General features: G+C 39.5%; 1 protein-coding gene across 3 annotated transcripts in view; it reads right to left on the bottom strand.

The window, feature by feature from the left end:
• dhx38 (DEAH (Asp-Glu-Ala-His) box polypeptide 38) overlaps nt 1-23,562 on the bottom strand; it is a 133,655-nt gene that overhangs the window by 35,491 nt on the left and 74,602 nt on the right. For all 3 annotated transcript variants that reach the window (XM_072595991.1, XM_072595992.1, XM_072595990.1), the window contains exons 19-24: nt 22,826-22,938; nt 21,810-22,018; nt 14,067-14,221; nt 8,578-8,733; nt 2,770-2,904; nt 1,868-1,993 (exon numbers count right to left, since the gene is read on the bottom strand). In XM_072595991.1, the coding sequence (XP_072452092.1) occupies nt 1,868-1,993; nt 2,770-2,904; nt 8,578-8,733; nt 14,067-14,221; nt 21,810-22,018; nt 22,826-22,938 (894 nt within the window). The remainder of the gene's footprint in view (nt 1-1,867; nt 1,994-2,769; nt 2,905-8,577; nt 8,734-14,066; nt 14,222-21,809; nt 22,019-22,825; nt 22,939-23,562) is intronic.

The following is a 23,562-nucleotide window of genomic DNA, read 5'->3' on the forward strand; positions in this document are numbered from 1 at the left end:
TACCACCCCACCACCTCCAGATACATCGTATCATCCTTCGTCATTTCCGCCACATCCAAACAGACCCCACCACCAAGGATACATTTCCCTCCCCACCCCTATCAGCGTTCCAGAAAGACCACTCCCTCCGCGACTCCCTCGTCAGATCCACACCCCCCACCAACCCAACCTCCACTCCCGGCACCTTCCTCTGCAACCGCATGAAATGCAAAACTTGCGGCCACACCTCCCCCCTCACTTCCCTCCAAGGCCCCAAGGGATCCTTTCATATCTGTCAGAAATTCACCTGCACCTCCACACACATCATTTACTGCATCCACTGCACCCAATGTAGCCTCCTATACATTGGGGAGACAGGCTGCCTACTTGCGGAACGTTTCAGAAAACACCTCCGGGATACCCGCACCAACCAACCCAACCGCCCCGTGGCTGATCACTTTAACTCCCCCTCCCACTCGGCCAAGGACATGCAGGTCCTTGGCCTCCTCCATTGCCAGATCATATCAACACGACACCTGGAGGAAGAGCGTCTCATCTTCCGCCTCAGACCCCTCCAACCACAAGGGATGAATGCAGATTTCTCCAGCTTTCTCATTTCCCCTCCCCCTACCTTTTCTCAGTCCCAACCCTCAGACTCAGTACCGCCTTCTTGACCTGCAATCTTCTTCCCGACCTCTCCGCCCCCACCCCCTCTCCGGCCTATCACCCTCACCTTAACCTCCTTCCACCTATTGTATTCACAACGCCCCTCCCCCAAGTCCCTCCTCCCTACCTTTTATCTTAGTCTGCTTGGCACATCCTCCTCATTCCTGAAGAAGGGCTTATGCCCGAAATGTCGATTCACCTGCTCCTTTGATGCTGCCTGACCTGTGCTTTTCCAGCAACACATTTTTAAGCTCTAATCTTACTCTAGTCATTCTTTTATTCCTGATATACCTATAGAATAGATTTGAATTAACCTTGCAGCATAACCACAAACCAATTATTTCCAGGCAATACAAATATGTCTGACAATTGGGGTTCATCTCTCCTAAAGATTTAACATGCAGCATTTTGTAACAGCAAAGATGGCAGTTATAAAAATAGAGTCCCACTATTTTCATTTGAGACTATATTAACTAAAATGGACGTCAGTAAATTGGTGACTAAACGGCATTGCGTGATACTTTAAACTACAGAGAATACCAGATAATTGTTTAAAGCAGAAATTTAATGGACTAAGTTATTTACATCATATGCCTAATATAAAAAGCGAATAGTCTGGGGGTGGGGAAAAAAAAGTGAAATTCTGATCCAACTATAAACTATTTATCACTGCAGTACCAGGATGGCATGAACTACATTTATGTGTAAAGTTTAAGACTTTCCTATCTAAATCACTAGATATGCAACATATGGCTACAATCACAAGACATTGTCAAAATTCCTCAAATGTGCCAATTCTGACAAAAACATCAACTCTACTTTTCCACCACTTGTGCAGGCTGCCCTTCTGAGTTTTTCAAGTATGTTCTGTGTTTACTTCAGATTGCTGGAGTCTATAGTATCTTATCTATTTTTCTTCAAAGGTCCCAGTTCCCTTCAAGGTCATATTTTAATATAAATCCATATTTACAATTAGATCTTGTGTATCTTTTCAAATCTTCAGTCTATTAGAATGCATTGTTAAACACAAGAAATTACTTTCTGATATACATGTTCTTAACAAAATTGCACTCAAAAGCAACCCAGTGTAAACTAAATAATTATTTTCTTTAAAATTTCCCCAAACCCTACAGTAAATCATATGTAACAAAGTTTGCAGTATTTTAATTTTTTTGTACAACTGAACTAGCATCAGAGCTCAGTTTGCAGTTCAAAAACATACCTTTGAAGTCATCACTAATTCATGGTATACAATATAATCTGGGGTGTAACCCATGCCAAAAAGTGAACTCGTCGGGTGCAAATGGCAAGGCATGCCTGTTCTGACATTCACATACTCTCCTATACCCTGCAAACATTAAAAAAAAATGAACCAATCATTCTTACAAATTAAAAACAAACCAAAGGCTACAACCTAATGGATATAAATTTTAAAGAATTCCTATCTTCATAGAATTACAGGGTTGAGAAATTCAGACTTTAGCACTAGAATAGGCTACAGAGGTGAGGTCATAGAGAAACTGTAGATTAAAGTGGGGGTGTGGGGGAATCAGAAGTCAATATAAATTTGCAAGAACAGGCGTAATTAGTTCAGTGGCAACAGAATTTAAATATTATACAGGTAGCAGATGTAAGAGTCGAACAAACAAGGTACAACATTGGACAAAAGGTTACTTGAACATAGCACATCATTTTGGAATGAAATAGAAGTGAGAGACAATTAACCTTAGAGCCTAGGAGTATGAAAATGTTTATCTATGATCCCTTAATTTCCAACATTGCAAAGCACTTTAAAATTATATTATTTTTGGAATACAGTGACTGCATACACATGTTTTTCCACAATAGTAACATTCCACAACAAAATGCACAATAATCCCACAAAATTCAAAACCCTCTCTTCATGCATCAACAACATTATTGGTCATTTTCTTACTTCATCCTTAGAGGAAACACCAGGTTAAGTTGAAGAGCTATGACAGTAAAAGTTAAGGACAATGAAGCTGAAAATTTGAGATACTGCAATATACAAAATGAAGTATTAAGGAAGAAGATTGGGAGTCATCTGTAAAACTACAAAATTAAAACTATGTACCATTTTCAATAGGTAAATCATTTTCTTACCTTGAGTTTTGCAGCCTGGTGAAAGTACGCTGCACAGATGCATTTTCTGATGATATCCCAGTCAGTACCACAGGATACAATATTCATACGTTGTTGCATCATTATATCCTTTAACTGGGAACGAACCTCTCGAACCTTTGACAAAAAGACAGGTGTGTCAATAAATCCATTGCAAGTTAATCCATTCTCAATTATTCTAAATTTCATTATTTCTTTTGTATGACTCTGGATTCCTTTGTGTCCACCCCTGCAGTTATACAAAATACTATTCCTCAAGAATGAATATTTAGTAGCTATATCTATTGGCTTGACTGCAGATTGACAACTAGATCAACTGCACTCCTCAATGCACTCCACATCTAATCCCCTTTTCAATATGTTTACAGACTCTTCTTTGATAGTTTGCAGCCAGAAATTTGACAGTCCACAAAAGTTACTTGTCCTCATTTGTTCCCATTCATTTTATTACAAAGTAATGACAATTAGCGACCAGTTGGTCAAGATTGAGAGCTAAATGCACACGAATTAGGATATTTAGGAAGAATAAATAAATTGTAAAATGGGGAGTAATATCAAGAAAGGTTTGGCACTTCTCAAAAAAAAAGTTGGCTTAGATGAATTCAATCATGATCATTAGGGCTGGGGAACAGGAAAGGATGCAAAATATTTAGGACTACATTTTGTTTTCCTACTGATTAGGGTGCATCTAAGTGCAACTCAAGAAGAAAATAGTAGTAACAGTGGGAAATTTTGTTCTGAATGTAAATAGGGAAGAAAGTGGTTGTACAAGTTGCCAAGGGAATAAATGAATCAAATGCATTCAAGGTAGTTTCCTAAGGCAACATGTCTTCAATTACAAGGATTCATACATTATATAATTAACTTTTGAACAATGGAGCAAAATAGTGATCAGTAATGAAAAACTTCCATGATTCTATAATATGAATGAATCAGTGATTATAGCCAACATTTTGGTGGAATGTACGCAACTTTCACATAACTTATTTTTGAGTTTGGATTTTTGAATTTTGAATGAGTGGTATACAGGCTGTATATTTAAGTATTTCTGTCGCCATGGAGATTTCTTTTAAAACACATGGAGCAAGAGAGGAAGACTCCCTGGACAAGTTTAGGTTTCTGTTTACATTAGGAAAATTTTACAAGCAAACAAGGTAGATTATTTGTACAGGCTCCAGTTTAGACAGTATGGGATTGATTAAAGGGAAACATCCACAAGCTTAAAAGAAAAAGTTTTTTTTGAGTTTCAGTTTGGGGAGTTCTGCAGGACTCACAGCTGAAGCTGGATGTATAAAGTAGTTGCTCCTGAGAAAGGAAGAAAATAGTTCAGAATTGTTAAAAATAGGTTTAGTCCAGGGGGCCGTGTTGGAGTTCCAGACCAGAAATGTTTGGCAAAATGCTGACGGGTCTATTTAAAGTTGATAAAATTAGACTCCGTTATATGAAGCCACTGAGAAGAGGTTATCAATTCTCAAGACGGAGACTCAAAGCCAGCATTAAAAATTAATACTCATATGGTGAGATAGGAGGAAATTCTTTCTAGCAGGAATGTTTTAAAAGGATACTTTTGGGATTAATCGGATTAAAGTTTTAGTGTGTCTTTGGAAATGATTAATCATGAGTTATACGTAAATAGTTTGGTTCATTTTATTTTATCTTCATTTATTTTTTGGAACAATCTTCTGTTTTATTATTAAAACCTTATCTGCAAAACTGCACGCTTATGTTTCAATGAGAGACCACCTCATTATAAAAAAACAAAATATGATGTATCAGGCTAAATTTCAGTCTGGGATCTGATTTGTTCAGTAATAACATCAGCTGTGATGATATCATTATTCATGAGATATGGCTATCGCTGGTAATGCCGACATTTAAGACCCATCCCTAATTGCTCTTGAGGTAGTGATGTATTCTGAGAGTATTGAAGTCCATGTGGCAAACAATCCCAGAATTTTTAACCATTGATGAAGAAACGGCCATAGATTTCCAAGTTAGGATGGTACATGGCTTGGAGAGGAAACTGCATAAGCTGCTATTCCTTTGCGCCTGCTTGATCTTCTAGGCATTAGAGATAATAGATTTTGAAAGTGTTTTCATAGCCTTGTCTACAGGCACAGTGCAACAGTGATGGATGGGCTGCTGTAAGTCTCTCAAGTGAGGTTGAAGTATGTGATTGCAAGAAGGCAGCAGAGTAGGACGCTCCAGTCGGAGCTCCACTGTTTCACAGTCCCTTTCCTTTCTTTTCATTCTCCTCTTTGCAGCTTTTTTTTCTTCCCCTACCCCCACTTTCTGCCCTACCTAGAGACTGGAGTCGAGGAGCAGAACAAGTATGGGCCAAGTCCCGCAGCAGACTGGAGCGTATGGACAGAGTCCTGTGGCAGACCAGAGTGAAGGGTTAGAGTCCCATGGCAGAGCAAGTGCAGACTGAGTCTCACAGCAGAGCAGAGCGAACAGGCAGAGTCCCATGGCAGAGCAAGCGCAGGCCACATCCTGCAGCAGAATGAATGGGTTGAATCCCGTCGTGGAGCGGAGCGAGAGGGCCAATTCCCACAGCAGTAGCAGAGCAAGTCCAGCACATGAAGGTAGCATGGCCTCATGCTCTGCAGCCAGTGGGTATGGACTGGAACTTAAGTACTGTATTTATGGTCACTTTATCATTCTGGACTTTTTACAACCGTTCCCATGCTAATCTTTTTTTTACTCTATAACAACAGTATTTTTTTTCACTCTGTAATGATACTTAAAGGTGGCTATACATAGGTCCTCTGTACCTAAGATGGTGGCGAAAGGCAGCATTATAAACTTTTCACTGCACTCATTTGAATGCATGTGACAATAAAGGCTATTCTATAAAGCTACAATCATCCAAGCATGTGCATAATATTCCATCACATTCCTGGCTTGTGCCTTGTTGACAGTGAAAAGCTTTAAGACATTGTAAGTCACTCACAATAAAAAGCACATTTCATAACCATATTAAAGTTCTGGCCAATGATTAGGCTTAGAATGTTGGTAGTAAGGATGGTTGGCAATGGCAAGGCTGTTCAGTGTCACGATGAGTGGTCAGAATCTCCACTGTTGTGGAACGTTATTGCCTGCTACTTAACGTAGCGTAAACATAATTTTCTGCCTATCAACCCAAGCCTTAATGCTTTCTTGAGCAGCATCCAAAAGATGGAGTTCAGCGATCTCATTATCAGTGGATCAGATCAAAGCTCTGCTCTTGCCACATCCAATCATGAATGTTCATGGACATTTACATTAACTAAAAGAAGAAAACTGGATGAACATTTCCAACTTCAGTAAAGGTGCAGCCCAACACTGAAGTGCAAAAGACAAGACTGAATCATTTGCATTTACTGCCAGCCAGAAATGCCGAGCAGATATACAGAGGAACCTCGATTATCCAAACGAGATGGGCGGACGCTATTTCGTTCGGATAATTGATTATTTGGTTAATCGATTCAATGCATTTCCTCTGGGGCTCGGAGTTTTCTATTAAGTCTGCTGCCCATTCAGGGGACTAACAGCAGCACAGTGCATGTGAGCCCTCGCCCGCCCCCTCTACAGGACAGCCAGAGTAGACGTCAACAAGACTGCTACTGCCTTTTGGAGGGTAAGTCTCTAAACAGTGCTCACACATACCTTTTTACTGCATCTTTTTGAAAGGTTCCACCTCTATCCTGTACAGGACATTGTCGGGGTGGGGGGGGGGGGGAGTGGGGTGGGGGGAGAGAGAGGTGGGTGGGTGGGAGGGAGTGGGGAGAGAGCTTTGACAAAAAGCTTTTCCACCCAGAGGTGGGTGGGATCCAGAATGCACTGGGAAGGGTGGTTGAGATGGGAAATATCACAACCTTCAAAATGTACTTGGATGAACATTTCAAGTGTCTTATCATTCACGGCTTTGACCCTACTTGTGAGAAATGGGCCTAGTGAAAGTAGTGGAGTATTTTCGGCAGGCACGCTGGGCCAAAGAACCTGATCTGTAAAGTATGATTCTATGATTTTAAGAGTTGTGAATGGAGCAAAATACTGTACCATCATCAACAACTTTTGACCTGATAATAGATTAATCGTCTTGACTAAGTAGCTGCAAAATGGTTAGTCTTGAGCACTGCCCAGAGGAACTGCTGCAGTGACATCCCAGGGTTGAGATTATGGGCCCAGAACAAATAGAACCACCTTCCTTCTGTGCTAACTATGACTCCTGCCAATGGAAAGTCTTCCCTCTGATTCCCACTGATATAAATGTTACTACAGTTCCTTCTGTCACACTTGATCAAATGTGGGCCTGATATCAAGGGTAGTGATTTTCTTTTCATTTCTGAAATTCAGCACTTCTGATCACATTTTGTACCAAAGTGATAATGAAGGCTGAAATCAAATGCTTATGGGTAACTCAGAGTAACATCAGTGGGCAAGATAATGCTGAGTAAGCGATCTTCTATCACTTTGTTGACTGGCAAAGAAGTCTGATGGATTTTTTTTGTCTGGCTTTATATGGAGAAGATATACCTCCAATTTGGAGAAAGTGAGGACTGCAGATGCTGGAGATCAGACTCGAGAGTGTGGTGCTGGAAAAGCACAGCAGGTCAGGCAGCATCCGAGGAGCAGGAGAATCAATGGTTCGGGCATAAGCCCTTCATCAGGAATCTTTTCCCAATTTGTCATGTCAACTTAACACTCTAGATGCACTGGAACAGCTCAGAGGAAGTACAGCTTGTTCTGAAACACAAATCTTCAGTCCTACAGCCAGGCTGCTGTCAAGGCCAACAGCTTTTGTAGTACCTCAGCCATGTCCTGATACTGCATTAAGTGAATCAAATTGGCTTCTAAAAATGGTGAGATCCTCAAAAGGAAGCGGAGATAGGTTATCTGCTCAGTGCTTCTGACTGAAAACAAGTACGAAAGAAAAGAATAAAAAAATTTGCAACAGTGTGCTATGCTCTCAACAATAGCTGAGGGTTGAACAACTTCCTGGAGTTTCTTCACCCCACTGGTTCTTTCAATCGTCCACCACTATTTATGAATAGATGAGGCAGAACTACAAAACTTTGATTTCATCCTGTGGTTCTGGGATCCCTTAGCTTTGACTTTCATCAGCTATTCTGCTCTTTCTCATGCATTTAAGTAAAGCTGTTATAGTTTCATCAGATTGATGCTTCATTTTCAGGAGTCCATACCCTTCATTGAATCTTAATGGTAGGATGAGAAGGATGCTCCACTCTCGGTTACTAGATGTGTACTCCATCTATCCCTCCTAACTCAATGACACTGCCACACAAAATAGTAGAGGGTATCCTCAGTGTAAAGTCAGAATTTTGTTTCCACAAGGACTGTGCAGTGGTCACTTCTATTAATGTGGGAGGGTGAGGACATGAAGGTTTAAAACAAAAACTGAAAGAACTGTAGATGCTGTAAATCAGAAACAAAAACAGAAGTTGCCGGGAAAGCTCAGCAGGTCTGGCAGCATCTATGAAGAGAAATCAGAGTTAATGTTTCTTTCCAGTGACCCTTCCTCAGTTCTAAGGAACGTTCACTCGACCTGAAATGTGAACTCTGATTTCTCTTCACAGATACTGCCAGACCTGCTAAAGTTCAAACAAAGTTTAGCTCCTTGCACAGCATGCTCATGCAGCCTCACCTGGATCATTGTACATTTCTGCTCACTACAGATAATAATACCTAATAACTTGCAAAAATTAGATCTTACTACGTAAATAACCAAATACTAATGAGTATACCAATGGAAATGTTAACTGTGCAGTGACTTAACACCGACATTACCTTTCTCATTGCCTTGGCATGAATAAAATGTTCATTCGCCCAAATAGTGGAATAGTTGTTATTTTTCCACTGCAGGTAAACATTAAGGTACGTCAAATGATCACTTTCTGGCACTGCAAACTTCTCCCTCATTTGATCACTCTCTTCCTCTCGACCCTGAAATTTTAAAAATAGTATTGACTCTTAGGCTGCTAACTCATTAATTTTATATTCAACCATTCCCTTTTAAAACCAGTATTTTCACCTGTAAACGAAACAATTTTTTTTAAAAAAGTCTACACCGAAGACTTTAGTGCGAAAATTTATAAAGAAATTCTGTTTATTTTTCTGTTTGTTTCTTTGAAATGAAAACTGTTTTAAAACCAAGAATTGCAAAGATTGCTACATGAAAACAAATAATTTGACACTCATTGCTGTTTTGCACAGTTGTGGGTTACTGTAGTGATAGCAAACTGGAGTCAAACAATTGTGTACAAATGGAGCTTTGGTTGGCAACAGCAGATGGATTTGTGGACTACTGACCAGTTATCGATAACAATCACCTTCCCAGGCAGTTGAACATTTTGGAGCTGTGAACAGGCTAAAAACAGACTTTCAGATCACTAAGTAGTTAAACAGCCAATTAAAGGAGGTAGCTGCCTGACTGTGGCAACGGTTTGGACCGAAGGGTCTGTTTCCATGCTGTACATCTCTATGACTATGACTCTATAGGATCTGAATTCCTTTGTCTAAAATTGGGTGTTAATCACTGCAGCTAAAAGTGATCTGAACAGATTCAATTGGCACAGGTTTGAGGTGAGAGGGGAACCTTTAAACAAGAAGTGCGAGGAATTTTTTTTAAAACAAGAAGTGCGAGGAAAGTTTTTTTTTACATAAAGGGTAGTAGATGCCTGGAATAAACTACCGGGGAAGCTGGTAGAAGCAGATATCATGGCAAAGTTTAAGAGGCATTTATACAGACACATGAACAGATAGGGAATAGAGGGATACAGAACATGTTCAGGCAGATGGAATTAGTTTAGAATAGCATCACGGTCAACACAGGCATGGTGGGCTGAAGGCTCTGATCCTGTGCTCTACTGTCCTGTGTTCTTCATGGAGTGAGACAAAGGCTGAGTGAGTGGAAACTTGATTAGAAATGGGAATTCAGTACAAAAAGGAACAAATGTTTTTACTAAGGTTTACTGCAAGAAGTAAACTCTTTGGAGTGAGGAGTGAGTGGGAGAAGATAAACAGCATGAATCTAGAGGCTGACCTGCTGTGAAACCAGTGGAGTGATGTCACAAACCACAGAGCCATTTGAGTGCAGGGAAAAAAAACTGATCGGTAAATAGAAATGGTGAACACTTCTAGCCTTTAAAGTAAAAGGAAGCTCTTCAATTTTAAAGGAGGAGCACTGGACCCGAAACATTAACTCTGATCTCCCTCCACACATGCTGCCAGGCTTGCTGACCTCTTCCATCAATTTCTGTTATTGTGTTTTCGGTTTTGTGTTTAGCTTTCCAATGTTTCGCTCTTCTTAAAAATAGCTGGCTAAATATAAAAACAAGGTTTTTTTGTGTAGGAAAGCTACTGAAGTGTAGAGAGCATGAAATCTACAATAATTAATTTATAAATTAAATCAAATGAGAATGGTGACAGGATGGGTAATGTGGTGCTGCTGCAACATGTGGAAGCTTATGGATATCAATGTGATCAAGAGCGAATACATCTCCAGTAAGTGTTAAAATGAAACAAACAACCTGCTATAACAGGACCGGGTGTGGGGTGGGTTAAAATCATTGTAGGTTGGAATCAGGCTCTAAAGCTATTGAACTCTATGTTAGTCCTCGAGACTGCAGGGTCCCCAAGAGAAAAATGAAATGCTGTTCTTCAAACTGACTGGGTGACTGCTTTGCAGAATACCAATGCTCTGTCTGCAAAATGACCCAAGCTTCCAGTAGCCTGCCACTTCAACACACCATCATGTCAATATTTTTGTTGCAGGCCTTAGCACTTTGGAAAATTGGATCCAAACAGAGGAGCTAGAAACCAGGCTGCAAACATCGTGTCACATTGAAAGAAGGGGAAACTTACCCGGATACGTATCTCCAGACAGTGGCCACACCACTCAGACTAAGTAATTCCAAATGTACTATTATCTGGTACAGGAATGTGTGACTATAGATGAAGCAGCTATGAGAACTTGGGATTACAATTCAGCAGCCTTGCCACCTGGAATGGTCCAACAGTTATGAGGGTCTAGCAAGCAGTGCAGGCCACCGTGGGGATTGCAGGGATGAGGAGCAAACTGAGCAAGGTTCCTTGGTACAGGAAGCAATTCAGATGAGGGAGGAAATAGGAATTTAATAGTAATAGGGAACAATATACTTTGAAGAGGAGATATTATTCTCTGCAGCCATGAACAGGACTCTTAAAGATCGTTACTTGCTCAGTGCCAGGGTATGGACATCTCCTCAGGGCTGGAAAAGAACTTGGAGTAGGAAGATAGGGATCCATTTATTGTCTTCCATATTGGTACCAACATTGATTGGACTAGAAAAGAGGGTGTAGTGAAAGATTTTGAACAACTAGAAGGTAAATTATAAAGCTGAACCTCAATTGTAATAATCTGTGGACTACTACCTGAGTTAGACCACGCTCAAATTGGCAGATGGTACACAGAGTAAGGAATTTGAATGTATTTCTCAAAAGTTGGGAGTGGGCAAATGAGGTTTTGGTTCTGGTGGGTCAGGCTTCGCTTGAACAATGCTGGGACCACGATCTTACTGATGTGAGTAACTAGGGCTTGACAGAAGGCTTTACACTAATTAGAAAAGAAAAAGACTTCAAAGAGGGGAAGTGAAGGTTTACAAATTATGATTCTGACAGCATTATAGGGCAGCTGTTTGGTTAGTGACACCCAAAAGGACAGGAGGGATGTAGTGGGGTACAGACATAGAAAACAGCGGTAAATAGAGTCAAATGGGGGGAAAATAGTAAATAAGCTAAATTAGCTGCTCCTGTACTCAAATACATCTATTTGGAACAAAACAACTGAATTAACAGCACAAATACAGACTGGCGGGTATGACCTTATAGTCATTGTGGAGACACAGTTACAAGGAAATCAAAAGTGGGAACTAAACATTCAGGGGCATGTGACTTTGTGAAATGATGGGAGAATATGGTGCTGGAGTATCATTGTTAGTATATAATGGATTAAGAAATTATCTTGGATCAGAAGATGTAAATCTACATGTGCAGCAGTAAGAAATAAGGGGAAGAAGATACTGGTAGGCAAAGTGTCCAGGCCCCCTAACAGTAACTATACGGTGGAACAGAGAATAAATCAGGAGATGACAGCATGTAAAAAAGACACACATCAATCATGGGTGACTTTATTCTTCTTGTAGATTGGGAGATTCAAGAATGGCTAAGGTAGGAATAAAGAGGAATTCATAATATATTTGGAGTTTCCTCTGTAGAAGTACTGGTATTATCGCTGCACTGTTAATCCAGAGACCTAGGTAATATTCTGGGGACTCTGGAACAAATCCTGCCATAGCAGATAGTGGAATTTGAATTCAATAAAACTCTGGGATTGACAGTCTCAATGTGACTATGCATCCACTGTCAATGTTAGAAAAAACCATCAAGTTCACTAGTGTCCTTTGGGGAAGGAAACTGCCAGCTTTACCTAGTCAGACCTCCATGTAACTCCAAATCCACAGCAACGTGGTAGACCTTTAACTGGCCTCTGGGCTATTAGGGTTCAGCAATAAATGATGGCCTAGCCAGTGATGCCCTCATCCCATGAATAAATAAAAGAAATTGTTGATTCAACCAGGGTTCAGCCTAGTTTGTAAGTGACGTGCAAAGAGGTAGATTTAATCAATGATGGCAGAGTAAAAGGTGACAGTGACCATAACACAGTTGAATTTAGCACATGTCGGAAACAAACCTGCTATACATAAATAAGGGTAAATAGAAAAGAGGGAGGGCAGAGATGTTTGGCGTAGATTGGAAAAGGAGTTTAGTAGCAAACTGAGGAACAATGGCAGGTGTTTCAGAAGTAAGTTGTGATTCACAGCAAAGGAAGATCCCAGTGAGAAGAATGGTTTATCTCCTTCTTAGATTCAATCATGGTTAACCGGGGAAATTAAGGATAGCATCAAATTAAAAAATACACACAATGGGGTAAGCCAGAGAATGGAAATGTTTTTGACAAACCAACAAAAGACAACCAAAAAAGGAGAGATGATAGATGTGGAGGGTAAACTTGCAAACAATATTCAGGAAGAAAAAAGGCAAATGTTAACAAGGGCCTCTTGGAGATCAAGTTAGGAACCCAGGATATGGCAGAGGACACAGTAGAAGATACTGGCAGCAATCCAAAAATATTAAAATAATTAAAGGGCAAAAGCAGGAGAGGAAAATAAATACAATACTAGAGGAAAAAAAAGGCTCAAGAACGATACATCCCCTGGTCCAGATGGGTGCATCCTAGGAAATTAAAAGTAGCTGCAGACATCATGGATACAGTGTAGTAAGCTTCCAAGAATCCTTAGATTCTGAAAAAGACCCAGTGGATTGGAAAACTTGACAACATAACATCTTTTATTTAAATAGGGATAGAGACATAAAACAGGTAACCATAGGCCAGTTAGCTTGACATCCAATATTGGGAAAATGTTAGAGTCTACTATAAAGGATGTTAATAGCACAGCATTTAAAAATTCATAAAATGATCAAGCAGAATCAGAAAGGCTTCATGAAGGGAGAATCATGCTGAACATGTTTATTAGAATTCTTTGAGGTGGGGCAGAAGCGAGATAGATGAAGGGGAAACAGCAGATTATTTAAGGTGTTTGATACAGTACCATATGTTACTGCTTAATAAGTAAAGACCCCACGGTATTGGAGGGAATATATTAGCATGGAAATAGAACTGAGAAACTGATAAATCAGAATCCATTGAGTAGTGTGTATTGCAAGCTGGACCAGCATTTTACTGGGGTTATATAGAATATTCAAATATTATGGAGATGGAAGGATTTGAAATTCTAATAAAACAAAAATCAATAATTCTTTTTTAAAAATTATTCAAGGCTAAGTATTACTTGTATTTTTATTTCTTAAGATGACCCATAGAATAAATTATTGAGGCAGGAAAATGCCCAGCTTTTTATTGAGTCTCACAGTTTTAACAAAAATCTTGAAGATTTACTTTAAGGAATTCTACAATCTACTGTGCCATATCATGATATAAAGACTGCATCCATATCATGAACTCCTGGTTGGTACTGTAACATTGTGAATGACTTATTACATGGAAGCTATGCATCTTTTCTACAGGAAGACGGAGAGAATAAACAATAATTTTAATCTAACAAAAAATCACAACTTAATACTAGATTGTTGCAGATCATTCTGGTGACGCTTGCAATTTCCATCATCACTGTTCATCACTGGAACAAAATATCTCAGTAAATAAGCTCCGCACATACCTTTGGTCGATAGAAAATGGCAGGCACTGAAAGCATTGAGACAATGATAAGGACATCAGCACTGCAACTCATGTCACATGATACTATCAACATCTTTGATAGAGCAGGATCTAGTGGGAATTCTACCATCAACCTTCCAGTTGGCGTCAGACTGCCTACACAGACAACAAAAATAGCATAAAGTATTTGAATTATTATTAAATAAAATTTAAGTTTCATTTATTCATTCTGGTCTAAAATAAATTGACCAGATCAAACGACTGATTATACAATTTTGTCAGTTAATACATTTACCTTTCTAATTGTCAAAATATTGAAAACGAAGTTTGACTGGACAATGTGATAGCATTCATTGTTAGCATGTAAACATCTGTACCACTGAGCAGGAACAGATGCAGTTTTGAGCTTCTTTTTATTTAGTTCATCAGTTTCAGTTAGAATACATCAAGCATCACCCAATAGGTCAGAAGCATACCATAACATAATAAGGGGTTTTTATCTCCTGTCCTTAAATCTACAACATTTATCAGGAGTGCATTGGATTGCTCACCATTCAACTGGATAGCTGCAGCTGCACTGGCCTTCAAGAAGCTTGACATCCTTAATTTGTGTTTCTAGCCACTTAGTGTCCTACTTCTGTAACTGTTTCAGTAGCTGCAGAAAGCAATTCAGTAACTTGCTAAACTTATTTCAACAGCATATTCCAGCTTTTATCAATATGAAAAGCTAGATCATATGTATATCACAACATCAGAAGATCCACTCTACAAATTATTCACTATTCTGGACATAGATTTTTTTTCCCTTAATCAACCTATCCAGAGACGTTATTATACATTTCTGGAGTGGATGGGTCTTGAACCCAGGCCTTCTAGCGCAGTGGGAGGGTCACTACCACTGCACCACGAGAGAGAGAGATCTCCTGCCTTTCCTTCAATATATTTTGGATAAAATTCTATAATTCTCAATCCGACAATTTTCGCAACTCCATTACCACAGGACTATAGCAAATAAACAGCCACTCATCAACATTTTAAGGATATTTTGGAACACCGTGTGTATTTTGCCCCAGTGGTGGCAAAGTTTGAAAAAAACCATCAATGAGATCCAATGGTTGAGAAGTGAGATAATTGATTAAGATCAAAATTTAAATGCACAGCATGCATTGCCTTGGTTATCAATAAGGGTATTTGACCCAAGACCTAACAAAATCAAATTAAGGCCTCAAATTATGCTGACTTTGTATCAAGGGAGACCTTGGTGAATTTTTAGCAAGCGTATCTTTCAACATTTGCTTGTAAAACAAAATCTGTGATGGCAGTGTCCAAGACTCAAAATGGCTGCTAAGTCCCTGTAGCAATTTGACACTGCAACCAGTGTTTTCATAATGTCAGCTAGTGACACTGGATTGACTCTAACATCAAAGTTGAGTGCATTTATTTTACCATCTGTTGGCTGACCATTTTGAACACTGACTAATAAGCCAAGTTGAGGATCAGAGAATTGGTCTGTGGGTGTAATGACTAGAGATTTTGTGGATCCACAACTGCTATTCAGTTCGTTGAATAAAAAAGATAAAAGTGTAATTCTAGATCAAAATGAAGCATATTGATGAATGGGTAGCTGAGGACTAAAATGGGGAAGACGGTTTTGTAGCAAAGTAACTCAAAATCAAATGTATAAGGAATACTGAGCTCTGTCACTGGCTTCAGACAAGCATAATGAATAGCGGAATAAGTAACCCTGTCAAGGATGAAAAGGAAATTGCAAAATTATGTGCATGCCATCTTAAAACTGAGTTCAGACTAGCAGAGGTTAAAATCCAGAAGAAAATTAAATATTGCAATCACAACTCGAAAATAAAGACAAAGGACACGCGTACAGCAAGTGGCTGACTCTTACCCTGGAAAGGACTAAAATGGGGAAGACAGTTTTGTTGCAAAGTAAGTTGTACCATAAAATCAGGGGGATATTTCCTAGCCCAGTGAGATAAAGCAGGGAAGTCTGTTTCCTAGCCAGACAGTGAACCATCAGGTGAGAAGCATAACATCACCAAAACAGACAGACACTTCACCTGGGAACTCAAAGGTTCATTCATTATACAGTTTTTGCAGCACCGACAGAGGCCCCTCAGCCTATTATATCCATGCTGGTTATCAAACGTCCATCTATTCTAATACCATGTTCCAGCACCTAGTCTGTAACCTTCTGTGCCAAGGGGTTTCAAGTACTCATCCAAATACTATTAAAATGTCTTGAGGGTTCTTGCCTCTACAACATTTTTAGGCAATGAATTCCAGATACACTAAATTCATAATAGATTAAAATAAGAAGACTTAAAATCAAATGTATAAGGAAGATGGGCTCTGTCATTGGCTTCAGACAAGTATAATGAATAGCAGAATAAGTAACCTTAAGTCAAGGATGAAAAGGCAATTGCAATATTATGCGCATGCCATCTTAAAATTAGGAGTTCAGACTAGCAGAGGTTAAAATCCAGAAGAAAATTAAATATTGCAATCACAAATCAAGAGTAAAGACAAAGGACACAAGTACAGCAAGTAGCTGACTCTTTCCCTGGAAGACTAAGATGTAGAATGGGAAATTTATTATGTTGAGAAATGGGACAAGCTTTGCTGGAGTTTAGAGAATTTAACATAGCATTTAGAGAACTCAAGATAGCATTTAGAGAATTCCGGAATTAGGGCTAATTGGGCAGGTAACAGATACTGCTAACTATCGAGCTGCAAGGAGATAAGCTCTTCTTTCAGCAGACAACACTCCAGCTATGGGTGCCCTGGTTTCCTTTCACAGTCCAAAGATGTGTAGGTTAGGTGAATTGGCCATGCTAAATTGCCACCGTGTCCATGGATGTGTAGGCTAGGTGGATTAGCCATAGTAAATGCAGTGTCACAGGTATTGAGTGGGGGTTAGTTCTGGGTGGGACAGTCTTTCAAGAGTCGGTGCAGACTCGATGGGCCAAAAGGCCTCTTATTTGCACAGTAGTGATTCTATTAAAAACAATTATTCTTTCCATTCCCACCAAGCCACAAGTAGAGACATAAAAGTGAATTTAAAGTTTGAAATACAGTCTTGCTCCTTGTAGCTCTGTAAAATTTTCATTAATAAAATCCATTACATATCACAAATGCATGCAGATTCTCTTCTGAAAGGTGTAACAAAACAAAAAGGTGTAATTCTTTCCATTAGCTGGTTAAGATTTCATGCCAGTGGTTGAATCCCTCTGTTGTAAGCAATCAGATGATTCTGAGATACAAAAGACGCAGCTCGACTTAGCAAATCACCCAAGATAAAGAACAAACAAAATCATAAATGTTTGATTTTCATTTTTAAAGGTGTATTGTTTATAATTCATTGGACTGTAAGATTTCTCCAGAGCTTGTGAATGAGATAGAATGGTAATTAGTGACATGTCTAAAATCATATGATGCAAAGGCTGTGGAGTATAAGACACTCCCTGAGAAGGAAGTAAAGCATGTTGCTGGAATCAATTCCTAGGGCAAAGGTTGACTGTCCACACAGAAATCAAGAATTAAGGTGTTCAGTTGTCACTATCTCAGAAGCTCCCACTTTTAATTACATTGAGAGTAAGGTAAAGGGGCCCTTTTATGACATGGTAGTGGCTTCACAAGTTATTAATGTCTATTTATTTGGAAATATCAACTAAAAATCAAAACCAACAGCTCTGTCAACCCAAAGTGGCTATATTCTGTAAAGATAGATCATAAAAGGAAATTCTTAGTGCTGAGTACAGAACTTTATTTTCCAGAAATGCTACAAGGAGTGATATCACTCCTAGCAGTCTCAGCTCAAGCGTGTATAACTCACATCTGTTTTTGACAACAGGAAGGTCAGAAGCTCTGAGTTATCAGAGGCTCGTAATTGTTTTGCTTCAGGTAAACCACCAGATTAATAGCAGTCAGGGATAGCAGTGATGGATAACATACTCTTGGTAGCACCACAACAGGACAGGTGCCCACTGTGTACATCAGCAAGAGCACCATGACTGCATCCTGGGCAGTTCAAGCCACTACTCAAAGATGAGAAAAGGAGGTAGCTGCTAAAGGCCCCAAATGGTATAAGGGATAATGTAGGACTGATAAAGATTTCACCAGGATGGACCAATTTACATCCCTTCATATGGAAAAGCATATTTGAAGGACAATACAATCAATACAGAATTGTGTCTTAATATTATCATGTTAGGATGCACTGGTGTAAAATGCTTTAATGTGTTGTTATTAGAAGCCAACAGCATCTCACTGTTATGTTGCCTCCCAAGGAGAATATCATAAGGATAGGGAACCCAAAGGTGATGTTACTCTGAATACATTAAGACTGGCCTACAAGTTGAATAGTTAAAAGTCAACTGCAGTTATCATCCTAAATCAATAGGTGAAGCAGAGCACATATTTAATCAGCTGACTGATGACTCGAAGAATTATAAAGCTCAGGAGGAAGGATGTATAAGAACAAAAAAAGTACATGTCAATTCCACTAATTTGGTTCTAAATTTATGGCAAATCTCGATTGTAAATGATCACAGTTCACAATTGAGTGAGAAGCACTAAGGATATGTAACTTGTGGACTGAGGGACAAAACATGCACGATTAAAAAAGGGTTAACTCTATGTGCTGGCTGGGGACTTATTTGACTTAACACAGTTGAACATTGGAGAAGTTTCATTCAGAGCCATGCCCAGGCGTATGCACAGGTATGCTAATTGATTAATTTCAAATTTGCTTAATTTGAAGGTCGAATTAGAAAGCCGAGTACAGGATTAAGAATAGGATTCTTGGCAGTGTGGAGGAACAGAGGGATCTCGGGGTGCAGGTACACAGATCCCTTAAAATGGCCACCCAAGTGGACAGGGTTGTTAAGAAAGCATATGGTGTTTTGGCTTTCATTAACAGGGGTATTGAGTTTAAGAATCGTGAGATCTTGTTGCAGCTCTATAAAACTTTAGTTAGACCGCACTTGGAATACTGCATCCAGTTCTGGTCACCCTACTATAAGAAAGATGTGGATGCTTTGGAGAGGGTTCAGAGGATGTTTGCCAGGATGCTGCCTGGACTGGAGAGCTTATCTTACGAGGAGAGGTTGACTGAGCTTGGATTTTTTTCACTGGAGAAAAGGAGGAGAAGAGGGGACCTAATTGAGGTATACAAGATAATGAGAGGCATAGATAGAGTCGATAGCCAGAGACTATTTCCCAGGGCAGAAATGACTAACACGAGGGGTCATAGTTTTAAGCTGGTTGGAGGAAAGTATAGCGGGGATGTCAGAGGCGGGTTCTTTACACAGAGAGTTGTGAGAGCATGGAATGCATTGCCAGCAGCAGTTGTGGAGACAGGGTCATTGGGGACATTTAAGAGACTCCTGGACATGCATATGGTCACAGAAATTTGAGGGTGCATACATGAGGATCAATGGTCGGCACAACATCGTGGGCTGAAGGGCCTGTTCTGTGCTGTATTGTTCTATTTTCTATGTTCTATGTTCTAGAACCAGGAAAGAGGCAACTACTGGTGAATCACTCAACTCAAGGATATCGTATGGGTTTATTCTACCCAAACAAATTGCAAAGATGCTACCATTCAGATAAAATTTGGGATACCTCAACCCAATCTTCTGATTTACGCCAGAAATCTAGGTTTGGATTGATTGTAGGGAACTGATCAAATATATTGGCAAAACTCCATGAAATACAGGTGACTTCTGGGACTATGTCAACATGTTCCACTGAGGTATGCCCCTGCCAGAGTACCACCTGGACTTTGCAACAACATTGGCAAAACCCTTTCATTTACTACAAGCTGTAGCAGAAGATGACAAAGACCATCATGTGGTGGCAGGATTTGTGAGTATCATACACTTGTTAACCATTTTGTATTTGCTTCCTGAAGCCAATGGCTGGAGGCAGAGACAACTGACCAACAAACAAGGAATAAGCAAAGGTATGGGCACTATCCTTAAAGGTGCCTGGCTATAGACATCAGTGGGTTCCAGCCAGACATTAGGTTGAACTGTGAAAGCTTAGGGACATGATGCTAGATATTCCAGAAAGATGGGCGGCACGGTGGCACAGTGGTTAGCACTGCTGCCTCGCAGCGCCGGAGATCCGGGTTCAATTCCCGCCTCAGGCGACTGACTGTGTGGAGTTTGCACGTTCTCCCCGTGTCTGCGTGGGTTTCCTCCGGGTGCTCCGGTTTCCTCCCACAGTCCAAAGATGTGCAGGTCAGGTGAATTGGCCATGCTAAATTGCCCGTAGTGTTAGGTCAGGGGTAGATGTAGATGTAGGGGTATGGGTGGGTTACGCTTTGGCGGGCACGGTGTGGACTTGTTGGGCCGAAGGGCCTGTTTCCACACTGTAAGTAATCTAATCTAATCTAATCTAATCTAATCTAATCTAATCTCTGGACATCTTTCAGGTACAGTATCCAGGTGAGTAGCCTCCTGGTTCAGACGTTTGTGGCCAGGGCCAACAGGAGGGACTGAAGCGAGACAACCGATTAAGACTGATATTTAAATGCACACTAATAGCCTTAGAATACACAAATGTAGCTATGAACACCTTTTCTGACCCTGAGGAGAAATCTGGATGTAAGTTTGCTCACTGAGCTGGAAGGTTCTTTTTCAGACATTTTGTCACCATACTAGGTAACATCTTCAGTGAGCCTCCGGACAATGCACTGCTGGTGTCTCTTGCTTTCCAAGGAAACCCAAACATATAAATAGAAAGCAGGAAACACATTCAGTGCTTCATCCGGAGGCTCACTGAAGACGTTACTGAGTATGGTGACTAAACTTCTGAAAAAGAACTTTCTAGCTCAGTGAGCAAACCTACATCCAGAACCTCAACCAGAGCTACAAATCTTTTCAAAATTTGCTAATGATGAGAAATGTAACCAATATTGTCAGGACTATGGGACTTACAACAAATTTTATGGGAATTCTAGTAAATCTTAATTCACAGCTTGAATTAGGTCCCAGAGTTTATGGAATAGGTAGGTTCATAGTGATTGCTAATATCCCAGAGTTTATGAGAACATGAAAGGGACATGCATAGCTCTGTTTATTAATAAGCATATGATGCCAGTGCTGGGACTGTCAATAACAAATGAATTATAAAAACATTTCCTGAAATGAGAGAATAAAGATGATAAATTGTCATGCTGACTCCGTATCAAGGAGAGACCTTGGTGAATTTTTACCAAGTGTGTTTCTCAGCATTTGCTTGTATAATGAAGGCTTTAATTGCTGAACCCAAAACTCAGTGACCATTAAACCAGAACAGATGTTTGCAGATTATCCCCTATTCAGCTCATTTGCAGTTACCTTATTTGGATCTTTGCATAGGTCTTTGCCATAGTAATGGAAGCAATTGATCTCAAGTTTGAGGTTTTTAACTGCCCAGCCAACTCAATGTACAACAACAAGACTCATACTGGCTTAGGACTCCAACCATTTAGTACATTGTATCAGGCAAGATTTACAAGGGTATTCAAAATTCAGTTACATACTAGATGAAAGTGAGCTGCAGATTACAAGATATGATGTTATTTCATTATCCCTTACCTTGTATCTTGTTGAATATTTTTGAAATAATTTGACTGACAATAGTTCTTTTCCAAAAGCCAATCATAATTCCAATATTTCATCCCTGTATCCAAAAGCTTAGGCTCAGAAAGAAAAACTTCCAAATACCTGCCCCCAATTACCTGTATTGTCAAGGGCACCCAGGATCCAGAGTTGGTACATAGAATTCAGCATATTATCTTCAGGTGGCGGGTCCATAAAGTGGAATTGGAGTAGATCTTGTACACCCAGCGATTTAAGCAGCAGTACCACATTAGCCAAGTTTGTCCGCTGAATCTCAGGAACAGTGGTGGTCAGCATCTCATTTTTATATGCACTCTGCGTGTACAGCCTGCACAATTTAATAAAATATATCTACTAAATTGAGGAAAGCGATCGCACATCTCTTTCATTTATACACTGAAATGTTTTTTACACATAGTTTTTGTAATTTATATTTGCATGACCTCACGGTTTGTCTTGGGCAATTTTAATACCGCTCACAAAAATAAATTAATCCACATAAAATTTTGTTTTCAGTCCATTTAGTTTTTGGCTTATATTAAAACTGAAAGTTTTAAGTGAATGTAAAAATTTTGCTTTCTATTTCTGTAATGCCTGCAGTGCAAATTGCCGATTACAAAATTCTTCTGTCCCCTAGAAGATCAGAAAACATACTTTTATTTAACCTTCATTATTAAATAGGTCAGAAAAGTCAGATTTAAGAGAGCAAACCAAGTGGCAGTAACAAAATGTTCATTTGGGTGGACGAAATGCAAATGAAACCTTTCTGTGCAGTCTTCCATCCTTTCTAGTTTATGCTTTTTTATTGTAATTTGAACTAAGTTGTTAGTTTTAATTGTAGTTTCATTCTAACCAAAATCAAAACCTTAAATTTGAAGCAGCATTTGAAAAGCTTTATTGTCCTACCTTAGTAAATTTTTTTCAACTCTGATTTCTACCTACAGAAGAACCACAGATTCTGGTAACCTATCTAAGGCTCTTTATTCATGTGTAGATGTAAACAGGCTATACAATTATAAGTGGGCATAATTCAGCATTCACAAGTGAGCACATTTCATGAGTAGTCACTGGACATCTTTCAAGGAAAGGTTGGGCATGCACTGAACAGAAATTATGGAAAATTACTTGCTCTTACCTAAAACATTGGCCTGGACCTGTTCTTCCAGCTCGACCTGCACGTTGATTGGCATTAGCCTGGCTGATTGGATAAATCTGAAGAGCATCCATACCCATTCTAGGGTTAAAAACCTATTCAAAAGTTTAAAAAGGGTCAAGAAAGACTGAAGCAGTGTAAAATATATGGCAGGCAATATGTATTTATAACAGCAAAGAAAACTATTGCTTTGTCTTACTGTTTCTTGTTCTAACCTGTTAATGGCTTAAAATTAAAGATGGTGTAGATATTTTCTAATCAAGCTGCTCACAGATGTTGTTACACATGTCTAGAATAAGTGGAATTTAAACGTGGGTCTCCTGGTACAGAGGTAGGGACAATATCACTGTACTTCCAGGGCCCTAAGAGGATGTATTCCTGTCTATCAAAGTGATATCCTGTTTAAAACAATTGTGCAGAAGTTTAGCACAAACAACCAGTATTCATCAAAAAGTCATCTTCGTTCCTCACTATATATCATGCCTTAGCCAAGAAAGAAATGCTATTTCTTTACTGCAAATGAATTTTCATGAGCATTTACTATTTTCTGCATACGTGCCTGGAGATTGGAGTTTCCAATTTATGCCTGACCTTTATAGAGATGAGTATGCTCCACCTAACATTTCCTGCACATAATCTGACCACTAATGGAGCTTACCTTAAGGATCAAAACTCTTATCCTCAGTTTCTGAAACAGAATAAATCCTATATTTCAAGCA

This window comes from Chiloscyllium punctatum, chromosome 26, assembly GCF_047496795.1.
Source record: "Chiloscyllium punctatum isolate Juve2018m chromosome 26, sChiPun1.3, whole genome shotgun sequence".
NCBI lineage: Eukaryota > Metazoa > Chordata > Chondrichthyes > Orectolobiformes > Hemiscylliidae > Chiloscyllium > Chiloscyllium punctatum.